Source organism: Dipodomys merriami, unplaced genomic scaffold (genome assembly GCF_024711535.1).
Source record: "Dipodomys merriami isolate MVZ:Mamm:240054 unplaced genomic scaffold, mDipMer1.0.p SCAF_34, whole genome shotgun sequence".
Classification (NCBI taxonomy): Eukaryota; Metazoa; Chordata; class Mammalia; order Rodentia; family Heteromyidae; genus Dipodomys; species Dipodomys merriami.
In genome coordinates this window covers 8,522,412-8,547,985 of record NW_027204937.1, presented here as the reverse complement: position 1 = coordinate 8,547,985, position 25,574 = coordinate 8,522,412, and the positions used below count along the sequence as shown (strand labels likewise).

The 25,574-nt window shown below is 38.0% G+C and overlaps 1 protein-coding gene across 1 annotated transcript in view; it reads right to left on the bottom strand.

The window, feature by feature from the left end:
• Positions 1–25,574, bottom strand: part of Nrdc (nardilysin convertase) — a 66,122-nt gene that overhangs the window by 4,079 nt on the left and 36,469 nt on the right. The window contains exons 12-27 of the mRNA XM_069987238.1: positions 24,818–24,891; positions 21,707–21,776; positions 18,692–18,769; positions 16,973–17,093; positions 16,827–16,885; positions 16,497–16,551; positions 14,162–14,266; positions 12,983–13,106; positions 11,713–11,799; positions 9,922–10,041; positions 7,638–7,689; positions 6,535–6,685; positions 5,298–5,425; positions 3,157–3,319; positions 634–665; positions 244–382 (exon numbers count right to left, since the gene is read on the bottom strand). Coding sequence (XP_069843339.1) covers positions 244–382; positions 634–665; positions 3,157–3,319; positions 5,298–5,425; positions 6,535–6,685; positions 7,638–7,689; positions 9,922–10,041; positions 11,713–11,799; positions 12,983–13,106; positions 14,162–14,266; positions 16,497–16,551; positions 16,827–16,885; positions 16,973–17,093; positions 18,692–18,769; positions 21,707–21,776; positions 24,818–24,891 — 1,558 coding nt within the window. The remainder of the gene's footprint in view (positions 1–243; positions 383–633; positions 666–3,156; positions 3,320–5,297; positions 5,426–6,534; positions 6,686–7,637; positions 7,690–9,921; positions 10,042–11,712; positions 11,800–12,982; positions 13,107–14,161; positions 14,267–16,496; positions 16,552–16,826; positions 16,886–16,972; positions 17,094–18,691; positions 18,770–21,706; positions 21,777–24,817; positions 24,892–25,574) is intronic.

Genomic DNA, 25,574 nt, shown 5'->3' with positions numbered 1-25,574 from the left:
GTGCTGTGGCTCAAGTGGTAGAGTGCTAGCCTTAAGCTAAAGAGCTGAGGGACAGCGCCCAGGCCCAGAGTTCAGGCACCATGACCGACTCCCCCCCACCCCCAAAAAAACAAAAAACTATAGGTTAACAACAAAAGGGCAATTAAGGTTAACTTATTCTTAGGTACTTTAGACCTCCTACCACACGTCAGTGCTGTAAAGGTATTTAGCCATGAGGATGGCTGAACAATGGGGCCAACTGACCTGGTAGTACACAGTGACTTCAGAGTTGGCATCACCTTTATTCAGAGCTCTCACTTTGCATAAGTGGTGGCCACTAGGCAGTTCTACCACCTGGAATTGCACGGGCATCTCCTGTTCCAGGGGCCTGAAGTTCAGCTTGCTGCAAAACAAGTTACATGGGTCAGTGAAGTACTTCTTTATCCTCTTAACCAAAAACTAGGAAGAAGCAGACAGGCTGGTCTCTTCTCAACTGCATTGTTTACCTCAGCCTCAAAAAAAAACAAAAAAGGCAGAAAGAAAATGAACTTTTTAAACTTCTTTGAAATGTGAGTTTAATAACTCAGCTGTGGCTCAATGCCATTTTTCTTCTAAGACCATATAACCCTCAAAAAGAACAAAATTACTACTTACTCAACAACATATTTCAGGAAATCCATAGATTCCTATGAGACAAGAAGAAAATAATAAATCAGTCCCTCTTAAATTAATTTTACCTGGAAAATTAGTATTCCCAATTTTCTAATTTCTTGGAGTAGGTGACCATGATGGTATTAGAAAGCAGATTCAGTTTATCACCTAAAAGCTGGACAAGCCATTCGCTGATCAGGGTAATCACTCATGATTCAACTCCTACTGTATTTATCAAATAGTGACTCATCCTGCTTCCCTTCTCGGGGACTGCTCTGCACTAGTTACTTGTACACTGAAACACTTTTCCCTTGGAATCAAATTTATGTGCTCAGTGTCAGTTTATCTAGCTATGCCACAACATCTATGGTGACTGTGACCACAGTTTAGAAACTTGGGACCACTGACACAGAGCCTGGACAGAATAATCCAGTAAGGAAAGCACTCATACTAAGTGACTACATCTTCATCCTCTGTCAAGACTTCCGTTATCTATAAAGTGAGGGGGGCTGGGAAGGTGGCTCAGTGGTAGAGCGCTTGCCTTGCATGCCTGAGGCCCTGGATTCGATTCCTCAGCACCACGTAAGAAAAAAGCCAGAAGTGGCGCTGTGGCTCAAGTGGTAGAGCTCTAGCCTTGAGCTGAAGAGCTGAGGGACAGTGCCCAGGCCCAGAGTTCAGGCCCCACGACCGGACCAAAAAAAAAAAAATCTATAAAGTGAGGGACAAGGGAAGGATTGACCTCATTTCTGAAGTGGTTTTTCCAGGAACAATTCATAGTACTAAGTCCTTCTGGTCCACAAGAGCCCCTTACCTGGTATTTGCACTGCTCGGGAAAACAGGCAAGCTTTCCCTACCCTTCTAGCAATGAAAGTAATTTATGTGAGCAGAACAGAAACCAAGGAACAGATATCAAATATAATTTCTTTTTTTTTTTTTTTTTGGGTCCGGTTGTGGGGTCTGAACTCTGGGCCTGGGCGCTGTCCCTCAGCTCTTCAGCTCAAGGCTAGCGCTCTACCACTTGAGCTATAGCGCCACTTCCGGCTTTTTTTCTTTTTGCTTATATGGTGCTGAGGAATCGAACCCAGGGCCTCAGGCTTGCAAGGCAAGCGCTCTACCACTGAGCCACCTTCCCAGCCCTCAAATATAATTTCAAGAGTGGCCATTTAGATATACCATCAAAGGACCAAACCTGAAAAACTAGAAGGCCGTGGAAGAAGACAATCAACTGCCAAACAACTTGAAGAAAGAGTCCCAAATGTATGCTCTGGCCTAGGGAAGGCCTCACTCTGAAGGCCCCAAAGACACACAATTTGTTATATATCAAAACAAAGTCCTCAGATGCTCTTACTCCTGTTGTTCCTGCACCTCCACCAACCTCCCAGCTCTGTAGAAATGTGAGCAGTATCACAGACTCCTCCCTTCTTTCTCACTGCCATACCCGTTACTGAGTACTGATTACCTCATATCCTTAAACAATTGTTTTTGATTGACTTGGCTAACTTCAGGTTTCATCATTTTTCATATAACCAACATCTTAAAACATTTTTTAAACTATATAGTTCAGCTTTGTGAAACACATTTCCAGAATCTTCTCATCTTGTAAAGCCAACATTCTATACTCACTAAACAACTCCTGTTTCCCCTCTCTCACATCCACTACCAATACCTGCCAACCCATGAAAACCAACATTCTAGTTTATTTCTGGGACTCCACATACCTCATATAAATCTGGTCATTTCATTTGTAATTTACTTCGACAAAGTTTGACATACCAGTTCTATTTATGTATGTATGTACACACGTATACAACCCTCTTACAATTCCCCTTCTCCACTCTGATCTCCATATTAAAGCACAAATAATATACCAAACCTCGGAAAGAGTTGCCCAGCTTTTTTTTTTTTTTTTGCCAGTCCTGGGGCTTAAACTCTTGGGTGCTGCCCAAGACTCTTTTGTGCTCTAACACTTGAACCACAATGCCACTTTCAGCTTTTTCTGAGTAGTTTAATGGAGATAGGAGTCTCATGGACTTTCCTGTCCAGGCTGGCTTCAAACCATGATACTCGGTCAGATCTCAGCTTCCTGATAGCTAGATAACAGGCGTGAGCCACTGGCGCTGGCCTAGCAAATTTTCCTAAGAAAAAGTTGCCCTGGGCTGGGTATGTGGCTCAGTGGTAGAGTGCTTGCCTAGCATGCATGAAGCCCTGGGTTTTATTCCTCAGTACCACATATACAAAAAAGCCGGAAGTAGTGCTGTGGCTCAAGTGGTAGAGTGCTAGCCTTGAGCAAAAGAACTCAGGGACAGCGACCAGGCCCTGAGTTCAAACCCCAGGACTGGCAAAAGAAAGAGAGAGAAAGAGAGAAGAAAAAGTTGCCCAACAAGGAGAGTCAAATTGCCTCCTAATCAGAACACTACGATAATAGTAGACTACCAAAACCTGATTAGTTTCTCTTTTAGGGAAGAACTTCAAGAGTCCACAACTAGATTCAGGCCTACCTACAGTAACAGAGTACCTCACACTTACCGTGCTTGTAACATTCCCCTGCACCAGACCTTCAACAAAGAGTTGAGATTTGAACTCTTTGACAAACCTCAGCAAAGAGTCAAGGGAAAGGCCATTCATCAAAGCCCGGTATTTGTCAATCATAGACCAACGTGCATACTCCAGGATTAAAAGCCGAACATCTCTGTACAAAGAAAGGGCAAGAGAAGAAAAAAAAACAAAGGCTTGTTACAAGTAATGCATCTTCAAAGTAAGAAACAGTTTGTCAAGTATCTGTATATTATGTGTTTCTAAAGAGAGACAATTGCCATCACAACTTAAGATGGAGAAACAATGTCACAGAATAACCAAAAGCGTCTAAGACTGCATATGGACACCAATGGCTCGTGACTGTAATCCCAGTTACTCAGGAGACTGAGATAGGAGAATTGCAATCAAAGCCAACCCAGGCAGCAAAGTCTGTTAGACTTTTTTTTTTGTTTTTGGTCATGGAGCTTGAACTCTGGGCCTGGGTACTGTCCCTGAGCTCTTCAACTCAAGGCGAGTGCTCTACCACTTTGAGCCATATTTCCCAACTTCGGGTTTTCCAGTGATTAATTGGAGATAAGAATCCCACAGACTTTCCTGCCCTGGTTGGCTTTGAACTGCGATCCTCAGATCTCAGCCTCATAAGTAGCTAGGATTACAGGCATGAGCCATAGGCACCCACCTCTGTGAAACTTTTATCTCCAATTAGACAGCCCTCCAAAAAACAAACAAAACAAAACTCTGGAAGCAGAGCTGTGGCTCAATTGGTAGAGTGTTAACCTTGAGCACAAAAACCCAAGGACAGCACACAGGCTCTAAGTTGAAGAATAGACACCAAAAAACAAAAACTGGATACACTAACTTTTAAGTAAACTTACTAACCAGTACAACAACGTATTACTTTTCTAAGTTAGGGAATAAAATATTTAACATAAGAATGACAGATGAGTCAAACTTACCCAGTCATACACTATTTTAAATTCATTGCTGGTATGGTGTGAAGCCTTGCTAACATCCATTAATTACAGGGGGCCACTCCCAAGGGTATCTATTATTGTGGTGACAAGATAGTACAGGTAGTTGCTGTACTCCAGAACCAGAGTAGCTTCATCTCCACATCTCTCAACTGTCCCAAATCCAGCCCTAAAAAGCTGTTTGAACTTGGAAAGTTTTTAACATCTATGACTCAATTTCTTCCTTATATGTAAGTCAGAGAAAGTAATAACACCTAGGTTTTGGGTAAGACTATATATAAAGTTCTTTAAACAAATCTAGCACACAATCTTCAATATTACTCTACAAAACTTAAGGAAATTTCATAAGTTACTGGGTTTTTTGAAGTCTTGTTCAATAAAGTAATACTTGTACACGATGCAGGGCTATTCAAGAGTTACTAGATATAAAACACTATATCAAGTTACAATGCTCTTTCCAACTTGTATTTGATTAGTTTTTTTTTAACATTTTGTGATTAAATTATTGGTTATTACATAATACCATTATCCCTTCTATTGCTGCTTTCTATTTCTGGTAGTTTATGGGCTCATTATAACCAAGTAAAAAATCAAAATCTGTGTATAGGCTGTGCTACTGGTTCACCATTTACAGATATCTGCACAGCAAGAACGTCAAGAAGAGGCCTGCTAGCCATGTGAACCAAGAGCTGTGTCAGCTCAGGACCATTTTCCTGTCATTCCCCAGAAAAACTTCACCTGTTTTCTGATTCACACAAAGGTATGTGTAAAAACTACCATTAGCCTTATGTGTAGGATAAGAATAAGCTCTGGGAGAAAGAAGGCCCAAAGCAATTGCCTATTAGAAGGTATAAAAATTAGTATTACAGACTCTTCAGCTGACTTCTTGTTCTATTTTGGAACCTTGATGAATTCTGAATAGTTGAAATTTCCAGGTAAATGGTATGTTGAGTAATTTAATTTGGCTACTCATCACATCATCCCCTTGAAAGTGAAACACTTTTTTTTTTTTTTGTCGGTTGTGTGGCTTGAACTCTGAGCCTGGGCACTCCCTCAGCTCTTCAGCTCAAGGAGAGTGTTCTACCACTTGAGCCACAGTACCACTTCTGTGTGAAACACTTTTATGTGCTCCAAATACAAACTGATCTTGTGTATACCTACTTGGCCAGAGTTTCAGGCTTGATGAGGATATTAAAGTAGGTCTTCTTTAACTGCTCAGTTATCATTGTAAAGACAGCTGGTGTGGAACTGAACTCAGCCAAGTAGTCAATAATGAGCTGAAATAATAGCTGAAAGGAAAAGGGGGGGAAAGCAGGTTAAGTGACAAAGCATGGAAATCCATTGTGGGGAAATGTTTCTCTTTAGTATTTTACTGGGGTGAAGATGGTGCTAGGAACTCTAGAAAACACAGAAGCACTAACAACTGAAGGAATTATCAAAAGGCCAAAGTCTTAGCATTCATCAAAGGTAGAGTGATAATTCTTCATTTTATCATTTTACTTAGTATTCTCAAATTCTCTCATTCCAAATGACCTTAAATATAATTTTAACCAGCATCTCCACCATTCTGAAATGTAATATAAAACTTTAGAAACAGTGACAATTTTAAATCCAGCTATCTTATACAGAAATATGAAGATTTAGGTCTTAGATAGGTCCTATACTTTCTATTGGTTCCTAGGTATTGTTTTTTTGTCACGATTATAAATGGAATGTTTGTTTCCAGTCATTCTTTTTTGGTTTGGTACCAGTCCTCGGGCTTAAACTCGAGGCTTGTTGTCCTTGAGCTTCTTTTGCTCAAGGCTATAGCACTCTACCACTTCAGCCATAGTGCCATTTTCAACTGATTTCTACTGGTTAATTGGAGATAAGAGTCTCACAGAGGGCTGGGAAGGTGGCTCAGTGGTAGAGTGCTTGCCTTGCATGCATGAGGCCCTGGGTTCAATTCCTCAGCACCACATAAGCAGAAAAAACCAGAAGTGGTGCTGTGGCTTAAGTGGCAGAGCACTAGCCTTGAGCCGAAGAGGTGAGGGACAGCGCCTAGGCCCAGAGTTCAAGTCCCACAACCTGCCAAAAACTTTCTTGCTCCAGATGACTTCAAACCAGAATCCTCAGATCTCAGCCTCCTGAGTAGTTAGGATTACAGGCATCAGCCACTAGCACCAGACTTCTGCTTGTTATTTCTGAGACCAATTTTCATGGACACTTCTACCTAGACTGGCTTCAAACCATGATCCTCCTGACAGACTCTTGAACAGCTAGGATTAGATGTGAATCATCAGCTAATAAACATTTCCTTCTGTGTACAGCATCCTGGACCTCTATGCTTGGCTCTATAACAGCAAACATAAAGTGATATTTTAAAGCTCCCTATGAAGAAAAGAGTACATGTACTTACAGGTAGTTTGTGGTTGAATCCTTTCACTCGAATAATTAAACCATGTTCTCCAGCTACCAGTTTATATTCCAGCTGTGCCACATCAGCTTCATAAGCTGGTTCCGCAAGGTTGTGAGTAAGGATATTGACAAAGATGTCAAAGAGGACCACACTGGAAGTACACAATGTAGATTGTGCCATTAATTCATAAGAAAAACATGAATAAATGGGATTTCTTCAATTTACAGTAAGAAAGTTCACTTTTACGAAGGTCTGAACTCTCCACTTCACAATGTGTACTAACTTGGCTCAAGGCTTGCTCAGGACTTTCTGCTGTAAGTACTGCTATAAGCAGGGCTTCCCAATCTTTTTCATGTCATTTACACATAGAAAATGACCATAGGAGCCAGGTAACAGTGGCTCACATCTGTAATCCTATCTACTCAGGAAGCTGTGATCTGAGGACTGAGATTTCGAGTGCAGAAAAGTTAATGAAACAATTATCTCCAATTAATACGCAAAAAGCCAGAAGTGAAGGTGTAGATCAATGGTGGAATGCCAGCCTTGAGCAAAAACACTAAGCAAGAGCATGAGGCCCTAAGTTCAAACCTCATTACTGGCACACATACACACACCCAAAAAAAAAGAAGAAGAAGAAAAAGAGGTGGAGAGGAGAGGGAAGAAGAGGAAAGGAAGAGGCAGCCCAGACAGACAAATTCAAGACTCTCCTCTCCAATTAGCCAACAAAAGAAAAGCAGGAACTGTGTCTCATACATGTAATTCTAGCTGTCAGGAAGCTAAGTGCCAATGACCATGGTTTGAAACCAGTCCAGGCAGGAGAGTTCATGAAATTCTTATCTTGACTTAAGCACCAAAAACTGGAAGTGGAGCTGTGGCTCACAAGGCTAACCTTTGGGCCCTGAATTCAAACCCCAGGACAAGAAGAAACAAAAACTAGAATGAAGAAGAAAGAAGAAAGGAGAAGGAGAAAGAGAAGAAGAAAGAAGAAAAAAAGAGGAGAAAGAGAAGGAGGAAGAAGAATAAGAAAGAGGAGAAAAAGGAGAAGGAAGGAGAAGGAAGGAAGAAGGAGAAGGAAGGAGGAAGAGGAGAAGACATTTGCTTACTTTGCTGCAGACTTCTGTATCAAAGGTGAGATCAGATGGAAACGTATATAGGCTGAAAGAAAAAGAAGACCTTATTAGCTAGCACAAAGATATTTCAAACCCCTGTACAGCAAAAAAAAATACAAATAAAAAATTTTAAAAACCAAAAAGCCATAGATAAAATATAGAAATACATTAATCAACTATTTTAAGCATCTTTTTTCCCCAATATATGCTTTAAGTTCTGAATAAACAACCAGTTCTTAAGTCTTAATGACATTTTTGTACCTTTTTTTATTCTTAAGGGTTTTGTTTAGTGCTGGTACTGGGGCTTGAACTAGGGGACTAGGAATAGTCTCTTAGCTTTTTTTTCTCCTCAATACTGGAGTTCTACCACATGAACCACAGCTTCATTTCCAACTTTTTGGTGGTTAAGTGGACTCACAATTAAAAATTTTCCCAGACTTTCCTGCCCAAGACTGACTTTGCTCCTCAGTTCTCAAATCTCGGCCTTCTAAGTAGCGAGGATTATAAGTGTGAGCCATCGGTACCTGGCCTCACAAGATATATACACACACACAGTGAGGTCTACCAATATTTGTATTTATCAATGGCTTCAGATAGAGAAAATGTTTACTGAAGTATGCATGTCAGAACATTAATGGAAGAGTCCCAATGTTTACAGAAAACAAGAGCAGAGCCTTTCACTTCTTGAGCAGCTGTGAACACAGGGTATGTGCCATGATGCCTGGTGAGCAGAGTTCTTTTGCTAAGGAAGTTGAATACACGTTTACATTCTGGGGGCCAGGCACATGTAATGATGCACATGTGATGCATATGTAATCCTAGCTAGGCAAAGATCCTTCCTAGGTGAAGATCAGGAAGATCACAGTTTGAGGCAACCCAGGAAATAGTTTTCAAGATCCCATTTCAATTAAAAGCTGGCTGTGGTGGTTCACACCTGTTACTCTAGCTTCTGTGGGAAATGTAACTAGGAGGATTGTGGTTGAGGCCAGTCCAGGAATAAATTCAAAACCCTATTTGGAGAACAATGAAAGGGGGAGCGGGGGAAGGAGTCTAGGAATGTGCAAGCCCTGAGTTCAAACACCAATACCTCCAATTTACAACAAACAACAAACTTTTCTGACACTTATAAACCAACAAAAGACCATGCATAAAAATTGTAAAATCAGGCATGATAGTACACACCTGTAATCCCTGAAAGGCAGAAGAAGAACCAACACAAATTCCAGGCCAAACCTGGTTTCAATGGTAAGGCTGTCTCAAAAATAAATTATGGAGGGCTGGGAAGGTGGCTCAGTGGTAGAGCACTTGCCTTGCATGCCTGAGGCCCTGGGTTCCATTCCTCAGCACCACATAAGCAGAAAAAAAAAAAGCGGAAAGTGGCGCTGTGGCTCAAGTGGTAGAGCGCTAGCCTTGAGCTGAAGAGCTGAGGGACAGCGCCCAGGCCCAGAGTTCAGGCCCCACAACCGGACCCAAAAAAAAATAAATTAATTAAATAAATAAAAACTATGAAGGGTGTGTCTCATAGGCACCAAAAATAAAGAAGCAAACAAACTTATGCAAACACCTTATTGAGAAAATGTCAAGAATCCTCCACAGAGCGCCAAGGTGCAAAGTCTGGCACCCAAGAGCACTCTAAGATGCTTCAGTCTAAGCTCTAATGTTACACACAAGGACTGACAATAAACGCACAACACAGTTCTTAAAGACAGGACTTTCTAGTCTGCTTAATATTATATTGGACTCTTTATGCTGAAAAGCAAAAATGGCAGGGGGAAGCACAGGAGGAGATTTTATACTTGTAATGCTGGATTATGCTATCTATTGTACATAAGAATAATTTTCTTCATATAATGTTGTGTTGTTTAAAAATAATAAATACCAGGTGACACTGTCCAAAAATGTACTCATTACCTGATTTATGTAACAGTAATCACTCTGTATATCATCTTAATAACAACAATAAAATAATAATAATGCTACAAACCAAATGGGTAAAATGCTCAAATACCTGGTTCTGTTTTCATTTATCTGAAAGAAACAATTTATTATCTAAAAACAATTTATGTCTGAATTTGAACTTTTTATCTTCTGGAAATTAATATGGATTTCTATGATTGCACAGGAGCACAATTTGAATCAGATAGAAAAGCCCCGAAAAGGTCTATCTTCAAAGGGAAAGGTAAAAGGAAGCAAGCAGTAGACAAAGGAACAAAGGATTATTACAAAGTGAAGGAAAAAACTGAGTTATTTCACTCCTTTTAGATGAAGAATATATTACCTTTAGGGATTTTGAATTTGTTGTCTTTCTTATACCACAAGCAACCTTGAGGAGTATTCACAATTTTAACAGGGTATTCTGTTTCAGGGCAATCAAAAGCCTTCAATGTAAAGTCCGTGGCTAACAGAAGAAAAAAGCAATAAATAATGCATTCAGTATTTTAACAGGGTTCCCAGTAATCTATGCTTCTTTATGGCTGAAATAAACCAAATTCTAATTCCAAAGTATAATGCACAGTCTTAGAATGAACTGACAATCTGTAACTTCTGTGTGTGTGTGTGTGTGTGTGTGTGTGTGTGTGTGTGTGTGTATGCGTGTGTGCACACGTGTGTATGTGCCTACCACTTGAGCCACCCCTCCACTTCTAGCTTTTTGCTGATTAATTGGAGATAAAAAAAAATGTTACAAACTTCTCTACACAGGTTGACTTTAAACTATGATCTGCAGATCTCAGCCTCCCGAGTAGTAGGTGTGAGTCACCAGTGCTATTTCTTTTTACAAGCAATATCCTTCAATGGTTTCAAGTCATGTTAAATCTTTATCAGTTATCTTCCCTTTCTTTAACAATTTTAGGTAAGAGGGACTTTTGATGAGGATACTTATATAATTCAATTTATGAATGAATACATTCCTCAATCAGAATGTCTTTTACCAACCTATGGATATTTAAAAGGCTACTAAGTATTTCTACTCAAACAAAACCAAACTTATCATCTCAGTTCATAATGTTTTGTTTTTTTTTTTTTTTTTGGGGTCCGGTCGTGGGGCCTGAACTCTGGGCCTGGGCGCTGTCCCTCAGCTCTTCAGCTCCAGGCTAGCGCTCTACCACTTGAGCCACAGCGCCACTTCCAGCTTTTTTCTTTTTGCTTATGTGGTGCTGAGGAATTGAACGCAGGGCCTCATGCATGCAAGGCAAGAGCTCTACCACTGAGCCACCTTCCCAGCCCCTCAGTTCATAATTATTTAATCAAGAAGTAGCCAAATAAAACTAAGACTAAAAGAAGTTTTTATCATTCTTAAAAAGAACCATATTGTTTAAAAACATCTGAAAGTCAAGATATAGAACTAAACTATCCAAACTAAACAAGAATTTAAAAAAAACACAACAGGCTTTTTACCTAATTGAAGTGATATTCACACATATAAAATTAACCCCTTAAAGGTACTAACAGACTAATAATTCTGTACAATAACCATTTTTAATCTAGTTCCAAATCATTCTTATCACACCAAAAAGACATCCCATACCCATTCAGGGAGCTTCTTTCTCCCCAGTCTCCTCAGCACCTAGAAAGCACCAATCTTTGTTCTGTCTAAATTAATCTACTTATTTTAGATATTTAGATGAACTTACATATGACTTCCCTGTCTGACTTCTTTTCCTTGGAATAGTATTGTAAAGGTCCATCCACACTATAACATATATTTGTACTTTCTTTTATGACCAAATAATATATATATATAAACTACAATTTTGTCTTTTCATCTTTTGGCTATTGTGAATAGTGCTATGAATGAACACATATATGTACTTCTTTGAGTGCCTTTATTTCAATTCCTTTGGCAATGTATACATAGGAGTGGAATTGTTGGAAATAAATTTGAGAAATTAGAATAATCAAGAAGATAATGGCAATTCCTTGTCATGAAAAATTAGCTATACTATATACAAGACAAAGCATGCCCACCTCAGAATATTGTTGGAATTCAGAAGTATGATTCATATGGCAAACCAATGTTCTTATATAGGTACTTTTGATTAGCACATAGATATAATGATATTTTACTGACCTATGTATTTGTTCTCAGCTGGAAGATGAAGATCTGAATTTAATTCAAAATTACTCTTCCACAGTTCAGCCCAAGTATTTTGAATATCTGTAGAAAGGAGAAAAACAAACTTATCCAGCAAATAATGCAATGTTGACAATTCTCCTAACAACAAACCAATCATCTTCAACTTGGCCTTAAAAAATCACTTGTGCTATCCAGGTATCAGTGGATCATGCTTATAATCCTAACTACTCAAGATGCTGATATCTGGGGATCTCAGTTCAAAGCTAGTCCACACAGAAAATTCCATGAGCCTCAATCTCAGAAGTCAGTCTAGAGATACAGCTCAAGTGTTAGAATGCCAGCCATTAACAAAAAAAGCCATTAAGAAAAGGTCAAGCAATAAATAGTGCAAGGCCCTATGCTGAGTTCAAGGCCTCAGCATTAAAAAAAAAATCAATTCTCTTCTCAGGGAAATTGCTCTGACATATCCATCCAAGAAACCTACACTTTCACCTTTCAAAGTGTGGTGTCAGCAGCATCACTATCACCTGGTACACTGTTAGAAATCCCAGAATCCCAGGCTCTCTTCAGATCCACTGAATCAGAATGCTTTGGTTTCATATGGGTTTTTTTTGATAGGTACTTGCTGTATGTCCTGGGCTGCCTTGAACTCAATTGCCTACCTCTGCCTCCCCAAGTGGTAGGATGGGGTTACAGGAGTCTACTACCACTCCTGGACAGAATTTGTATTTTATTAAGATCTCCAAGCAATATGCATGTACACTGAAGTGGAAGTGTAAGAGAAACTTTTCTAAACCAAAGTAAAAGTTCTCCTGCCTAATACCAAAACAACAGATTTTTACTATCTAAAACTTTTATATAAACATAGCAAAAAAGCAAAACAAACAAAACAAACCTTCTTACAAAGTAGAATTAAGCAGTCTTCATTTCAAAATTTAATTTTTTTTTTGGGGGGGGGAGAGGGGGTCCAGTTGTGGGGCCTGAACTCTGGGCCTGGGCGCTGTCCCTCAGCTCTTCAGCTTAAGGCTAGCACTCTACCACTTGAGCCACAGCGCCACTTCTGGCTTTTTTTTTCTGCTTATGTGGTGCTGAGGAATCGAACCCAGGGCCTCAGGCATGCAAGGCAAGTGCTCTACCACTGAGCCACCTTCCCAGCCCTCAAAATTTAAATATTTTAAAAATATTTTTTCCCACAAAAAAACAATAAAAGTTCCAGGCGAATAAGACATACTTAAAGCATGGGACAACAGTTAAGATGTTTTACCTTCTATGCTATATTGAGTCCCAAACCACTTTTCTTTGAGGTTACATTTTCCTTCATTAGCACCAGACAGTAAAACAAGATTTGCTTTTTGAGGAACTAGCTGATTAAGGGCTTCAGCAATGACCTAAGGAAAGTGAGGAAGGAGGGATAAAGGAAGGGAGACACAGACAAAAACAGTTTTAACCTATATGTTTCTATTAAATAGGAAAAGTTACATTGTGAGACACCTTGCAGACCCTAGCATCTTTTTTTTTTTTTTCCTGTTGGTCGTGGGGCCTGAACTCTGGGCCTGGGCGCTGTCCCTCAGCTCTTCAGCTCAAGGCTAGTGCTCTACCACTTGAGCCACGGCATCACTTCCAGCTTTGTCTTATGTGGTGATGAGGAATTGAACCCAGGGCCTCATGCATGGGAGGCAAGTACTCTACCACTGAGCCACCTTCCTAGCACCCCCTAGCATCTTGATGCTCAATGAAGAATGTACAGTTCATAAAAACTGAATTTATACAGGTCCATTAGTTTCAGAAGTTTCAGTGTTTCAGAAGCTTTACCATCAGTTTTATTGAGCTATAATTGACAAATATCAAGTATGTTTCTTGGTAAACCTCTAAATAGTACACATCTCAAATCCCACTAATCCAATACCTCACATTTTAATTCTTAGAAAATTGCACTATTTTAGATGGTTTTGGTGTGTTTTTTGTTTTTGTTTTTTGTCGATCATGAGGCTTGAACTCTGGGCCTAGGCGCTGTCCCTGAGCTCTAGCTCAAGGCAAGTGCTCTACCACTTGAGCCACAGCACCACTTGCAGTTTTCTAGTCATTTATTGGAGGTAAGAGTCTCACGGACTTTCTTACCCAGGCTGGCTTTGAACCGCATTTCTCAGATGCATCCTCCTGAGTAGCTAGGATTACAGGCTAGGATTACCAGTGCCCAACTTATTTCAGATGTTTTGACACTTGAAAAACAGTAAAAACTGTATACAAGAGGAGTTGGTTATCTCCTCTTATATTCAAAGGTGAACATGCAAGAGAATCATGAAAAATTACCATAGAACTATTGACATAACCTAACAAAATATAACCATGTTTTCTCCATTCTCACAGTTTTTATATACTTTTTATGCTTTTTCCATACTCCTTTTTCTCTAAAAGCAAGTTTTAGAAGTAAAAACCTCCTTACTTCTGGCTTGTACTCAAAAAGAAGCTGATCTCCAGTGAGAAAGTCCTGCAGCGGGTACAGCTGCATGTTTTCACACATGTTTTCCACATACTCAACTGGATCTGTCTATAAAGAGGTAAAAATTATTTCATACCAGAACCCCTTCAGCATATTTATTTTTCATAACATACACATATATTCTTTTTTCCAACAATGAAACCAAAACCTTCTGAACAGATTTAAACATAATTTCAGCTTACAAATATGATGCTCCCAGTCCAAGTAGCTACCACTTTTTTAAGAAGTTTAATCTCACAACCTAAGACTTCTATCCTGAGCCCAACAACCACTATACACTGTACTGTTAACTTCCTGCCCAATAAAGACCCTGGATCAAATCAAAATGTGTCATTAGATAAAAGTATTGAGAAGTAGAGAATAGAGTAAGTGATTACAAAAGATGGGACAGACCAGTGGCTCACGCCTGTAATCCTAGCTACTAAGGAGGCTGAGGATCACGGTTCAAAGCCAGCCTGGGAAGGAATGTACATAGTATTATCTCCAATTAACCATTCAAAAAAGTGGGAGGGAAAAAAAAACCCTCAGGGACAAGCCAGGTGCTGGTTGCTTAGTCCTGTAATCCAACTACTGGGAGGCTAAGATCTGAGGATAGCAGTTCAATGGAAGGAAAGTTCAGAAAAAGTCTGTGAGACTCATCTCCAATAACCACCAAAAAAAAAAAAAAAAAAAAGCCCAAAGTAGAGGTAAAGCACAAAGTGGTAGAGGAACAGAATAAGTAAAAAAGTTCAGGGTTAGGGGCTGGGAAGGTGGCTCAGTGGTAGAGTGCTTGCCTTGCATGCCTGAGGCCCTGGGTTCAATTCCCTAGCACCACGTAAGCAGAAAAAAAAAGCCAGAAGTGGCGCTGTGGCTCAAGTGGTAGAGCGCTAGCCTTGAACTGAAGAGCTGAGGGACAGCGCCCAGGCCCAGAGTTCAGGCCCCACGACTGGACCAAAAAAAAAAAAAAAAAGTTCAGGGTTAAGTCCTTAGGTCCTGAGTTTAAGCTCCAGAATCAGCACCAAAACAAACAAACCAACAAAACTATTATATGGACTATACTGTTCCCTGTTAAATTTCTACTGTAACAGTAACAACTACATAGAGATCATATAAGAGAATGCCTATGTAGCAAATATATGCTAAAAAAAAATTCCAAGTGAAGTATCATAGTTATCAAATGATTCAGTAAAAACAGAAAAAGAGAAGGGGAGAGAGGGGAGAGAAAAGGAAAGAGGAGGGTGAGAAGAGGATTGGGGAGAAAGGGGAGAGGAGAAAAAGGGAAGAGAAGGGAGGGAAAATATCAGTTGGCTAATCTAGGTAAGGAACATGCAAGTAATGATCACTGAACTACAATGACAATTTTTCCAAAAGCTTTGTTCAAAGGATGAAGTCCCTGTTCTGGGGAGGGGTCCACAGAACTTAAGACTTCCCAAGAAATCCAAAGCACAAACAATATTAGAACCAAAACAAATCTCTATTCTAAACTGTAAACTCTTTATCTTTAACATCATAAATACCTTTCCTACATTCTTATGGTACAAACTTACAAATCTTATCAAATTATATTTATATCTATCTTTATCCTTAGGGCTTGGGTAGTGCTGGGGAATGAAATCAAAGCTTCCTCATCTTAGGCAGGTACTCTACCACAGGAGTCCCTACTGCTTTTATTCTCCAGATGTCTTGCTTTTTTCCTGGTCTGGTCTGGAACCTCAATCTCATTTACTCTTCCTGTGTACACAGCAACAAGCCTAACTTTTATTGGTTGAGATAGGGACTCTTGAACCTTTTTCCTGAGCTGGCCTCAAATTGCTCTCCTCCTAGATCTCTACCTTCTGAATAGCTAGGATTACAGGTGTGAACAACTATGTGCACCCATACCATATTATGTTCTGATAGCAAATTCAAATTTACCACATCCATAAAGACTTAATGAAGGCAATGCTCTTGATTCACTTGCAATTTCAAAGTTCAGTATTTATAACATTATACATTAAGATTACTATATATTACCTTATAGACTGTCCTCACAATATCTGAATTGCTAAACTATCAAATATCGTAACAAACTCTACTTATTTATCAAAGGGACAGGCAAGACAGATCACATAAGTGACTGTGACACAATGATCTATGATATCTGCATAATCCTGTCACTGTTGCTCAGTATAAATACTCAGAGTTAATTTTCAGATAGTCTCAAAGACTCCCATGGCAGAGAACGGCAGAATTAAAACTCCAGTGACACAGCTTCAACTTGGTCACAAATAATATTTAAAAAGAATTTGACTTTCAATACCTGCTCCTGATAATGAAATTCATTATCTTCAATTTTCTGGATCTCTTCAAAAATTCTGAGAAAGAAAACAATGATAATTACAAGTTATATTAAAATATCTCACTAGAATCATCAACAAGAAAAAAAAGCATAAAAACAAAGGGATTAGCCAAATAAAATAAAACCATAGTATACACTCACATGGAGAGGAATGAAGGTAGGGAGCTAATAAAGGAAATAGAGTAGGAAATGCCTGAAAACCCATCCTGCAGAACTAAAGCATGTTTATTGGCAGCCTGAAAAAGTACAGTAGGGCTAACTCCTGGCTTCATTTCAACAATTATGTATTACCTTTTTTCTGGGCCAAGCTTCTGCAACATTTTTAAATACTGAAAAACGGTATGAGCAACCTGAAAACAAAGTATCTCAGTATTAGTCTTTCACTTAATGAAATAATACCTATATAAAAGAAAAACAACTCCATTTTAATTATTTACCTCATAGAAATGTTCATAACCCTCATCAGTCAATGTAATAGAAATGCTGAACACTGAGTAAGTAGAATTTTGTTCAAATCCTGTCTCACCATTTCCGCCAAACAATGCAAGAGCCCAGCACCTATAGTTGGGAAAATTAAGTCAATCAGTGTTCTCTGGATTGATAGTCTGAAAATCCTTAAAATGAACAAAACAGATAGGCTTCCTATGTAAAATTTGGGAACCTCAGCTTTTGATGTAAATATATACTTTCTAACAATTAGTGTTTGGGGGTATTTTTTATGTATAAGTATGTGTGTACTCTATTGGAGCTTGAACTCAGGGCCTTGAGCTCTCTACTTCCAAAAGGCTTGCTTAATGCATACCTCCACTTCTAGCTTTTGCTGGGGTAAGAATCTCTCGAATTTGTTTGCCCTTTCTAACAGTTAAGTTTTAGAATGCAGATTTAATGGCAGTTTTGTTTGTTTGTTTTTGTAATGCTTGGGATTGAACCCAGGGTCCTGTGTATGCTAGACAATTGTTCTACCACTGAGCTATAACCTAGCTCTAAAATGCAGATTTTAAAAGCACAAGACCTCTCATTTAGGAGGAAATGACATCCTTTACTAGAAGGAAATGACAGCATGTTTAACAGAGTAGTTTTATAGAATCAGAGCAAGCCTAACTGAAGAAAATAACACAAAATATTAAAATATGGCTGCCATTACACACTTTACTTATACTTTTGCTCCTGTTTCCTAGAAGAAACCTTAGTATTCATCTAACACATCCCATTGTACAAAGTAAAAGTCTTCTGGACTATCATCTAGCCTACATAGGTTACCTCAGAAAGAAACAATAAAGAACAGCTATATTCATTTCCTGACTAGAATAATTTTGAAAACAAAGAAAAAACACTAAAATAAAGAGTTTGAAATTCTAGTAAGTTTCAGTAAGGAAGAATATACACATCTCGAAGCATATAACATATATTGTAAGTAGTAAGTATATATTCAGTGTCTTCATTTTTTTATACTAACTCCACCCTCTCCGAATGTCCTAGAACTTATCAATGTCTTGAATCGTTCTTTACATTTCTCATCTATATTTTCATTCTCAAATTAATGTATCAAAAAAACAAAAAAGGAATTACTTGAATGTATTAATCATGATTCCAAATTTATATTTCCATTATTTGACTTCAGATGCTTAAACAAGTGCTTAAATGTACTAGATACATTCTGCTAACATAGCTGTATATACTTTTCATAGTTCCACATTCTTAGTGTGGTTTATCTGCACATCAAAGTTTTTGTTAAAGCCACATTTTAAGTTGGGATGCCTGGAAATTCACAACACTTAAACAACTGACTTCCTTATCATTCAGTGAAATCCAAATTCTAGTTAGGAATAACCTTTTCATGAAATCCACCTCTGTATAACTAATGTAAGCTAATAAAAATAAAAAGAACTAATTATAATTCTGGAATCTATTGATTTCATTAATGTTTTTTTTTAATTTGTGTACTTATTTCCAACAAGGGTTACAAAATAGCTTGTGAGGAAACAAAAATATAATACAGCCATTAAAATAATACAGCCATTAGAAGCTATTAATATGATTATAATTAATCCACAAAATTTGATTCTGGACCTCTTCATAGCTAAACTTTAAAAAAATACATTATGTAACATTTATTGACTATTATTTTTACTATACTAAAAACACATGATACTTGCTTTTTTCTAAGATAAGAAAGAATGCTGCCTTTGCCTTCATGTCCAACCAGCCAGGAAATATAATGAAGTGGCTTTACTCTTAAAAAAAAAAAAAAAATTAAAGGTCAGAAATCAAAAGAATCATGATTTACACTAGAAAACATTACCTCCTAAGACTTAACAGATTTTTAAGATATAATTATCAACTTATTCTCAGAAATCTCCTAAATTAATTACAAACATGAAATTGGAATAGCAGGACAAAAAACAGAAAATGCTAAATCACTTAATCTATAACAAATGAAACAGAACAAATTTAAACCAAAATGTAAGACTATTTCTCTTCAAAAACAAACTTCGCTTTTCATTGCAAAACCTTTCATTTTTCACTCAAATTGGAAATACAGATTATCATTTTAGGACTCAATAAGGATATAAATCAATGTCTACAGACAAAAGGTTTACAATAAAATCTTTCAGTACTGCATGGGAATCTTTGGTAATGAAATGTGTTACTATAAAAAAAAATTTGTTCTATTTTCAAGTCTGTTCTACTTTCAAATAACAAATAAACTAGGATCCTGAATAAAACATAACCTTACAGTATTTGATTTGAAAATGTATTTCTACCTAGACGAAGATAAACAGAAAAATAGTTTGAAAATTAAATTAGGTTTACAGAACTTGAAAGAAAGAGAGAGAAAGAGAGAGAAAGCAAGCAGGAACCAGGAAGGCAAGAAGGGAGGAAGGGAGGAAGGGAGGAAGGGGGGGAAGAAAAGCAGAGAGGAAGGGAAGAAAGGAGCGAGGAAGTGAGGGAAGGAAGGAAGAAAGAGGAAAGAGAAAAAAGGGGAAGGAGGAAAATTAATAGCTTAGGCATATCTTTGAAGGCAGCATAAAGACAGAAGCAAAACTTCACTTTTTACTTAATATTCTTTTGTTCGAACATTTTCTGTGAATGTACTATTTCTATAATAAAATATTCTTTAATTTCCTCCCTTTCATGCCAGTACTAGCTCTTGAACTCAGGGTCTTGTGCTCTAGCTTGGCTTTTTTGTTCAAGGTTAGTGCTCTACCACTTGAAGTAAACTCCACTTCCTATAATAAAAAAAACTTTTTAAAAACTTCATTAATAAATTTAATATTAGGTGCTGGTGGCTCATACCTATAATCCTAGCTACTCAAGAAGCTAAGATCTAAGGATCCAGGTTATAAGTTAGCCTGGGAAGGAAAAGCTGGGAGACTCTCTATTTCTAATAAATTACTAAGAAAAAAGCCTGAAGTGGCATTATAGCTCAAGTGGTAGAGAGGTAGCCTTGAACAAAAGAATCTCAGAGACAGTGCCCAGGCCCTGAGTTCAAGCTCCAAGACTAGCTAAATAAACAAACAAAATTATAAATTTAACAATTCCAGGGGCTGGGAAGGTGGCTCAGCGGTAAAGTGCTTGCCCTGCATGCAAGAGGCCCTGGGTTCGATTCCCAAGCAACACATAAACAGAAAAAGCTGGAAGTGGCGTTGTGGCTCAAGCAGAAGAGCGCTAGCCTTGAGCTGAAGAACTGAGGGACAGTATCCAGGCCCAGAGTTCAAGCCCCCCCCCCCCAAAAAAAAAATCCAAAGAATTCAGAAGTATATAATCAGCATTACTTTTTCATGTATTATTCTTGTACCAAAAAGCAAACAAATTACAGTTTCTCTTCTTTCTCACTGGAAACACATGATGTTTTTGTTAGCTTTAGGAAACTTGCTTAAAATCTGTAATGTGTGCTTTAAAATTTCTTTTTTTGAGTTTAAGGAATACTTTCAACTTTCTTATTTTTTTTTGTCAGTCAAGAGACTTGAATTCAGGGTCAGGATACTGTCCTTGCTCAAGGCTAATGATGTACAACTTAGAAGCACAGCTCCATTTCAAGTTGTCTGGTGGTTAATTGGAGATAATGTTTCACATACTGTCTTGCCCAGGCTGGCTTCAAACAGTGATCCTCAGATCTCAGCCTCCTGAATAGCTAAGATTACAGGCATGAGCCACTAAAGCCCAGCTTTCACTTTCTTCTTGTGTGTGCATATCCTCATGTTTTTATTTTGCTGGTAGTAGCTTTTTTTAAAAAATAAACTATTTTTGTCAATTCATTTGCATTTAGTTATAAAAGGCATTTTTAGTCATCAACTAATGCTTATTAAAAACTATACTGCTCATGCATACATAAGTTGAAATATTTCATAATTCATATATATCTATCTGCCTATACTCACTTAAGTAAGCCCTCAGGCCTTACTTTTTTATTTTTATTTTATTTTTTTTTGCCAGTCCTGGGGCTTGAACTCAGGGCCTGGGCACTGTTCCTGAGTTTCTTTTGATCAAGGCTAGTACTCTACCACTTGAGTCACAGCGCCACTTCCAGCTCTTCCTGTTTATGTGGTACTGAGGGACTGAACCCAGAGCTTCATGCATGCTAGACAAGCACTCTACCACTAAGACACATTGCCAACCCTACTCTAAGTTATTTGACTTCACTTTTTGACAACCAAAATTATAAACTAATTATTTGTACTAAAAATATTAAAATTTAGCATTCAGCCAAGTGCCAGTGGCTAATCCTAGCTACTCAGGAGGCTGAGTTCTGAGGTTCCAAGCCAGCCAGGGCAGGAAAGTCTGTGAGACTCATCTCCAATTAACCATCACAAAACCAAAAGTGGTGCAATGGTTCAAGAGGTAGAGCACTCCCTTGGAGCTGAAGAGCTCAGGAACAGTACCCAGGTCGAGTTCAAGCCCGATGACCGATAAAAAATAAAAATAAAATAAAATAAAAAATTAGCATTTATTCAGTAATTTCAAAGAATAAGGAAAAATAACTAGATTTGTTTTTATACTCAAAAAAAGACAGTAAAATACAGACCAAGATTTGAAAATTTCAATAGTTCCAGGTTATCAAACACCTGCATTTATATATTCAAAACCCAAAATCTAAACCATTTAGCATGCTTGAATATTCAACTTCTTAACTCAGTGTCTAGTGAAAGAACCTTTCATTGAGGTCTCACCTGTAGTGTTGCTGTTGAGGAGGAAGTGCCCACGTGATGGTCAGAGCATGAATTTTCCGGATTGGAACAACTGAACAAAAATGTTTTCCAAAAGCACAAACGTAAATATTTCTCTAAAACGTCTACTACATTATAAGAACAATCTTAATCGAATATATTTCATCCTCCATTAAACAGAAAAAGGTTTAAAATGTAGTTATTATTTCAAGTAGCCAATTTTCTAACTTGAATAATGCAAATTTTATAAATTTCTTTTTTATTTGGCTCTACAGATAAAGTTGGAATAAAAGAACAATGAGAACATGAAACACTGCTAATGAGGAATCTCTTTTTCCAAAGAAGGATATATGTAAAGAGCTTAAAGATCCATGGCAAAAATGTAGCACCACAACTTTCTTGGTATGTATGCTTATATGACTTTGAAAAAAACACTTGTATTTTAATTTTGATGAATCTTTTCTCAGGGTAAAATGAATGCATTGGGTAAAGTACTTCTAAAATTCTTCCTGATGCTACTATTATATGACACTATGTATAGGAAATCAAAAGCAAGAACACAATAAAAAACAAATTGTCTCTTGGAAGTCAGCTTAATAAAACAGCAGGAAGTATCTTTCAGACCAGTTACTAATCAGAGAAAGGGAACAAAGACTGGAAATAGGATGAAAGAGGAAAGAAGACATATTACAAAGGAGAAAAAAAATCTATGATAAAAAGAGCAAAGAAGCTGGGGGCCACTGGCTCATGCCTATAATACTAGCTACTCGGGAGAGTAGAGACATGGAGGGTTTGGGTTCAAAGCCAGCTCAAGCAGAAAAGTCACAAACTCTGTCTCCAATTATCCAGCAAAATGCCAGAGACTGGAGATGTTGCTCAAATGATAAGAGTGCCAAATGTGAGTAAAAGCCAGACAAGAGCTCTAGGCCTGAGCTCAAGCCCTGGTACCAGTAAACACACACACACACACACACACACACACACACACACACACACACACACACACACACACACACACACACACACACACACACACACACACACACACACACACACACACACACACACACACACACACACACACACACACACACACACACACACACACACACACACACACACACACACACACACACACACACACACACACACAAAATCAAAGAACAAAAAATAGTAAATTAAGAATGTTTCTGGAGCTGGGAAGGTGGCTCAGTGGTAGAGCGCTTGCCTTGCATTCATGAGGCCCTGGGTTCAATTCCTCAGCACCACATTAGCAAAAAGAAAAAAGCGGGAAGTGGTGCTGTGGCTCAAGTGGTAGAGCGCTAACCTTGAGCTGAAGAGCTGAGGGATAGCACCCAAGCCCAGAGTTCAGGCCCCACGACCCAACCAAACAAACAAACAAAAAAAAAAAACAATGTTTCTGGGCTGGGAAGGTGGGTCAGTGGTAAAGTGCTTGCCTTGCATGCATGAGGCCCTGGGTTCAATTCCTCAGCACTACATAAGCAGGAAAAGCCAGGAGTGGTACTATGGCTCAAGTGGTAGAGCACCAGCCTTGAGCTGAAGAGCTTAGGGACAGTGCCCAGGCCCAGAGTTTAGGCCCCATGATCCACCAAAAAAAAAAAAAAAAAAAAATTCTGCAATAGTATAAGCAAACTGTTATGTAAATTATAACTGCATAAAAACTCATTATGTACTTATTACAGAATATTAAATATTAGAATGTGTATCAAATTATAAATGTGAATATAACCTTGTTTTATGTTAAGAAAATATATCTATAAAAAAATAGAAATTACTTAAAATTTCATCCTTTCATAGCAAGATTTCCTAGTTATCGATCAATATATAATGACTAAAAACAAAAGTAGTGTTACTGAGGGCTGAGAGGATAGCCTAGTTGTAGAATACATGCTTAGAATGTTCAAGAGTTTTGATCCTCAATACCAAAGAAAAGGAAGAAATATTACCAAAGCTATGGAGTTGGACCTACTCACTACACATCTGTCTTCGATATTTGTGAAATTCAGTGCAAGATTAAAAAATGGGACTTCCTACCATGTTCTAAATATTTAAATATTAAAAAAAAACCTTAAGCCATTGCATGTGTTTTATCTTCCTGTTTTTTCAAATATATAATATATAAAACTCCAAATGGAAAGTTGTATGAATGAAAACGAATGGTTGTCCTATCTAAAAGAACATATAAATTCAATTACTGAAATGACTGAATTTTCCATTGATGACTTAGTGAGGTTAGAATAATAAACTGTAAATATACATATACATTTATTCATAAATTTAATTTTATTATCAAATTACAAATTAGGTTGTCATGAGGATAATTTATTTCATAATTAAGTATCACGTAATGACTTGAATAAAAAAATAACATTTGAGAAAGCTATTCAAATTAGAATGTATTTTTGCCTAAAAATATATTTAAATATAAATTTAAAATGTAGTTATCTTTTAAAAAGTGATCTGTATCACCAATTTCCTAAGACTTTAAGGTCATCCTCACTTAACTGATATTTTGGGGGGGGTTTTGTTGTTATTGTTGGTCATGGGGCTTGAACTCTGACCTAGGTGCTGTCTCTCAGCTCTTTAGCTCAAGGCAAGCACTCTACCACTTGAGCCACACTTGTGCCACTTCCAATTTTCTGATGGTTAATTGGAGATGGATCTCACAGACTGTCCTGCCCAGGCTGGCTCTGAACTGTGATCCTCAGATCTCAGCTTCCTGAGTAGCTAGGATTATAGGTGTGAGCCACAGGCGCTCTGCTTAGCTAATGTTTTTATAATAAAAGAAAATAACTGACAACATTTTCTATTTTTCCTCTAAGTGCAAACAAGAGCAGAATATGGGGAAAAAAATACAAAAGGGGGAGGAGCAAAGGGAACAAAGGTAAATCAGGAAGAAGGACAACAGGGTACAAGAACCAATCAACAATCTAATCAGAGGCCTGCTAGCTACCACTAATTGGATCTCAATGGCTCACCCACTCCCTTTCCAATAGTTATATTTTCTGTTGTGTATTTTCAAAGAAAACTGGTGATCTTAACTAAGTTTTAGCTAACATTATTTCACATATTTTAAATCTTAAGTTCACAAACCTCTATAAAGTTTGTTAAATGCTGGTGTGTCAAATGGATCCGTTAAATGGCCAAAGTTTGGTTTGGGTAACCCACTGAAAATAAAACAAACACATTAATATTTAATTGGCCAATCCTTTCTAAGTAATATCATTAGGAATGTCTAACTGATACTTAGAATATAGTCTACACACTGCTAAGTGGAAAGCGCTCTAAGCATGAGCAAACAAATGGCAACAAAGCTGCAAAACCTCCACTATTATTAACTATTTTTAACCTCAGCTTCAAAAACAAAAAATGTGTTTATAACTTAGATTGCTGGTGAACTGAAGGCGCCTCCCTCCCAATATTTACTGCCTCTGTCAGTCTCATTCAATTTCAATTCATACCCAATAAAGTCATTTCAACTAGAAAGGTTTTTTTTGGTCAGTCATGGGGCTTGAACTATGGGCCTGGGCGCTGTCCCTCAGCTCTTCAGCTCAAGGCAAGCTCTCTACCACTTGAGCTACAGAGCCACTTCCGGTTTTCTGGTGGTTTATTGGAGATAGGAGTCTCACGGTCTTTCCTGCCCGGGCTGGCTTTGAACCATGATCCTCAGATCTCAGCCTCCTGAGTAGCCAGGATTACAGGCATGAGCCACCATCGCCCAGCAGAAAGGTATATTTTTTTAAATTGAACAAATACATAGGGAGTAGGCAGGTATAAAGCACTGTATTAGGCAATGTGGTATTTTAATAACTTTGTCCCTCCTTCCAGGGGTTTCCAATTTAGTTAAAAA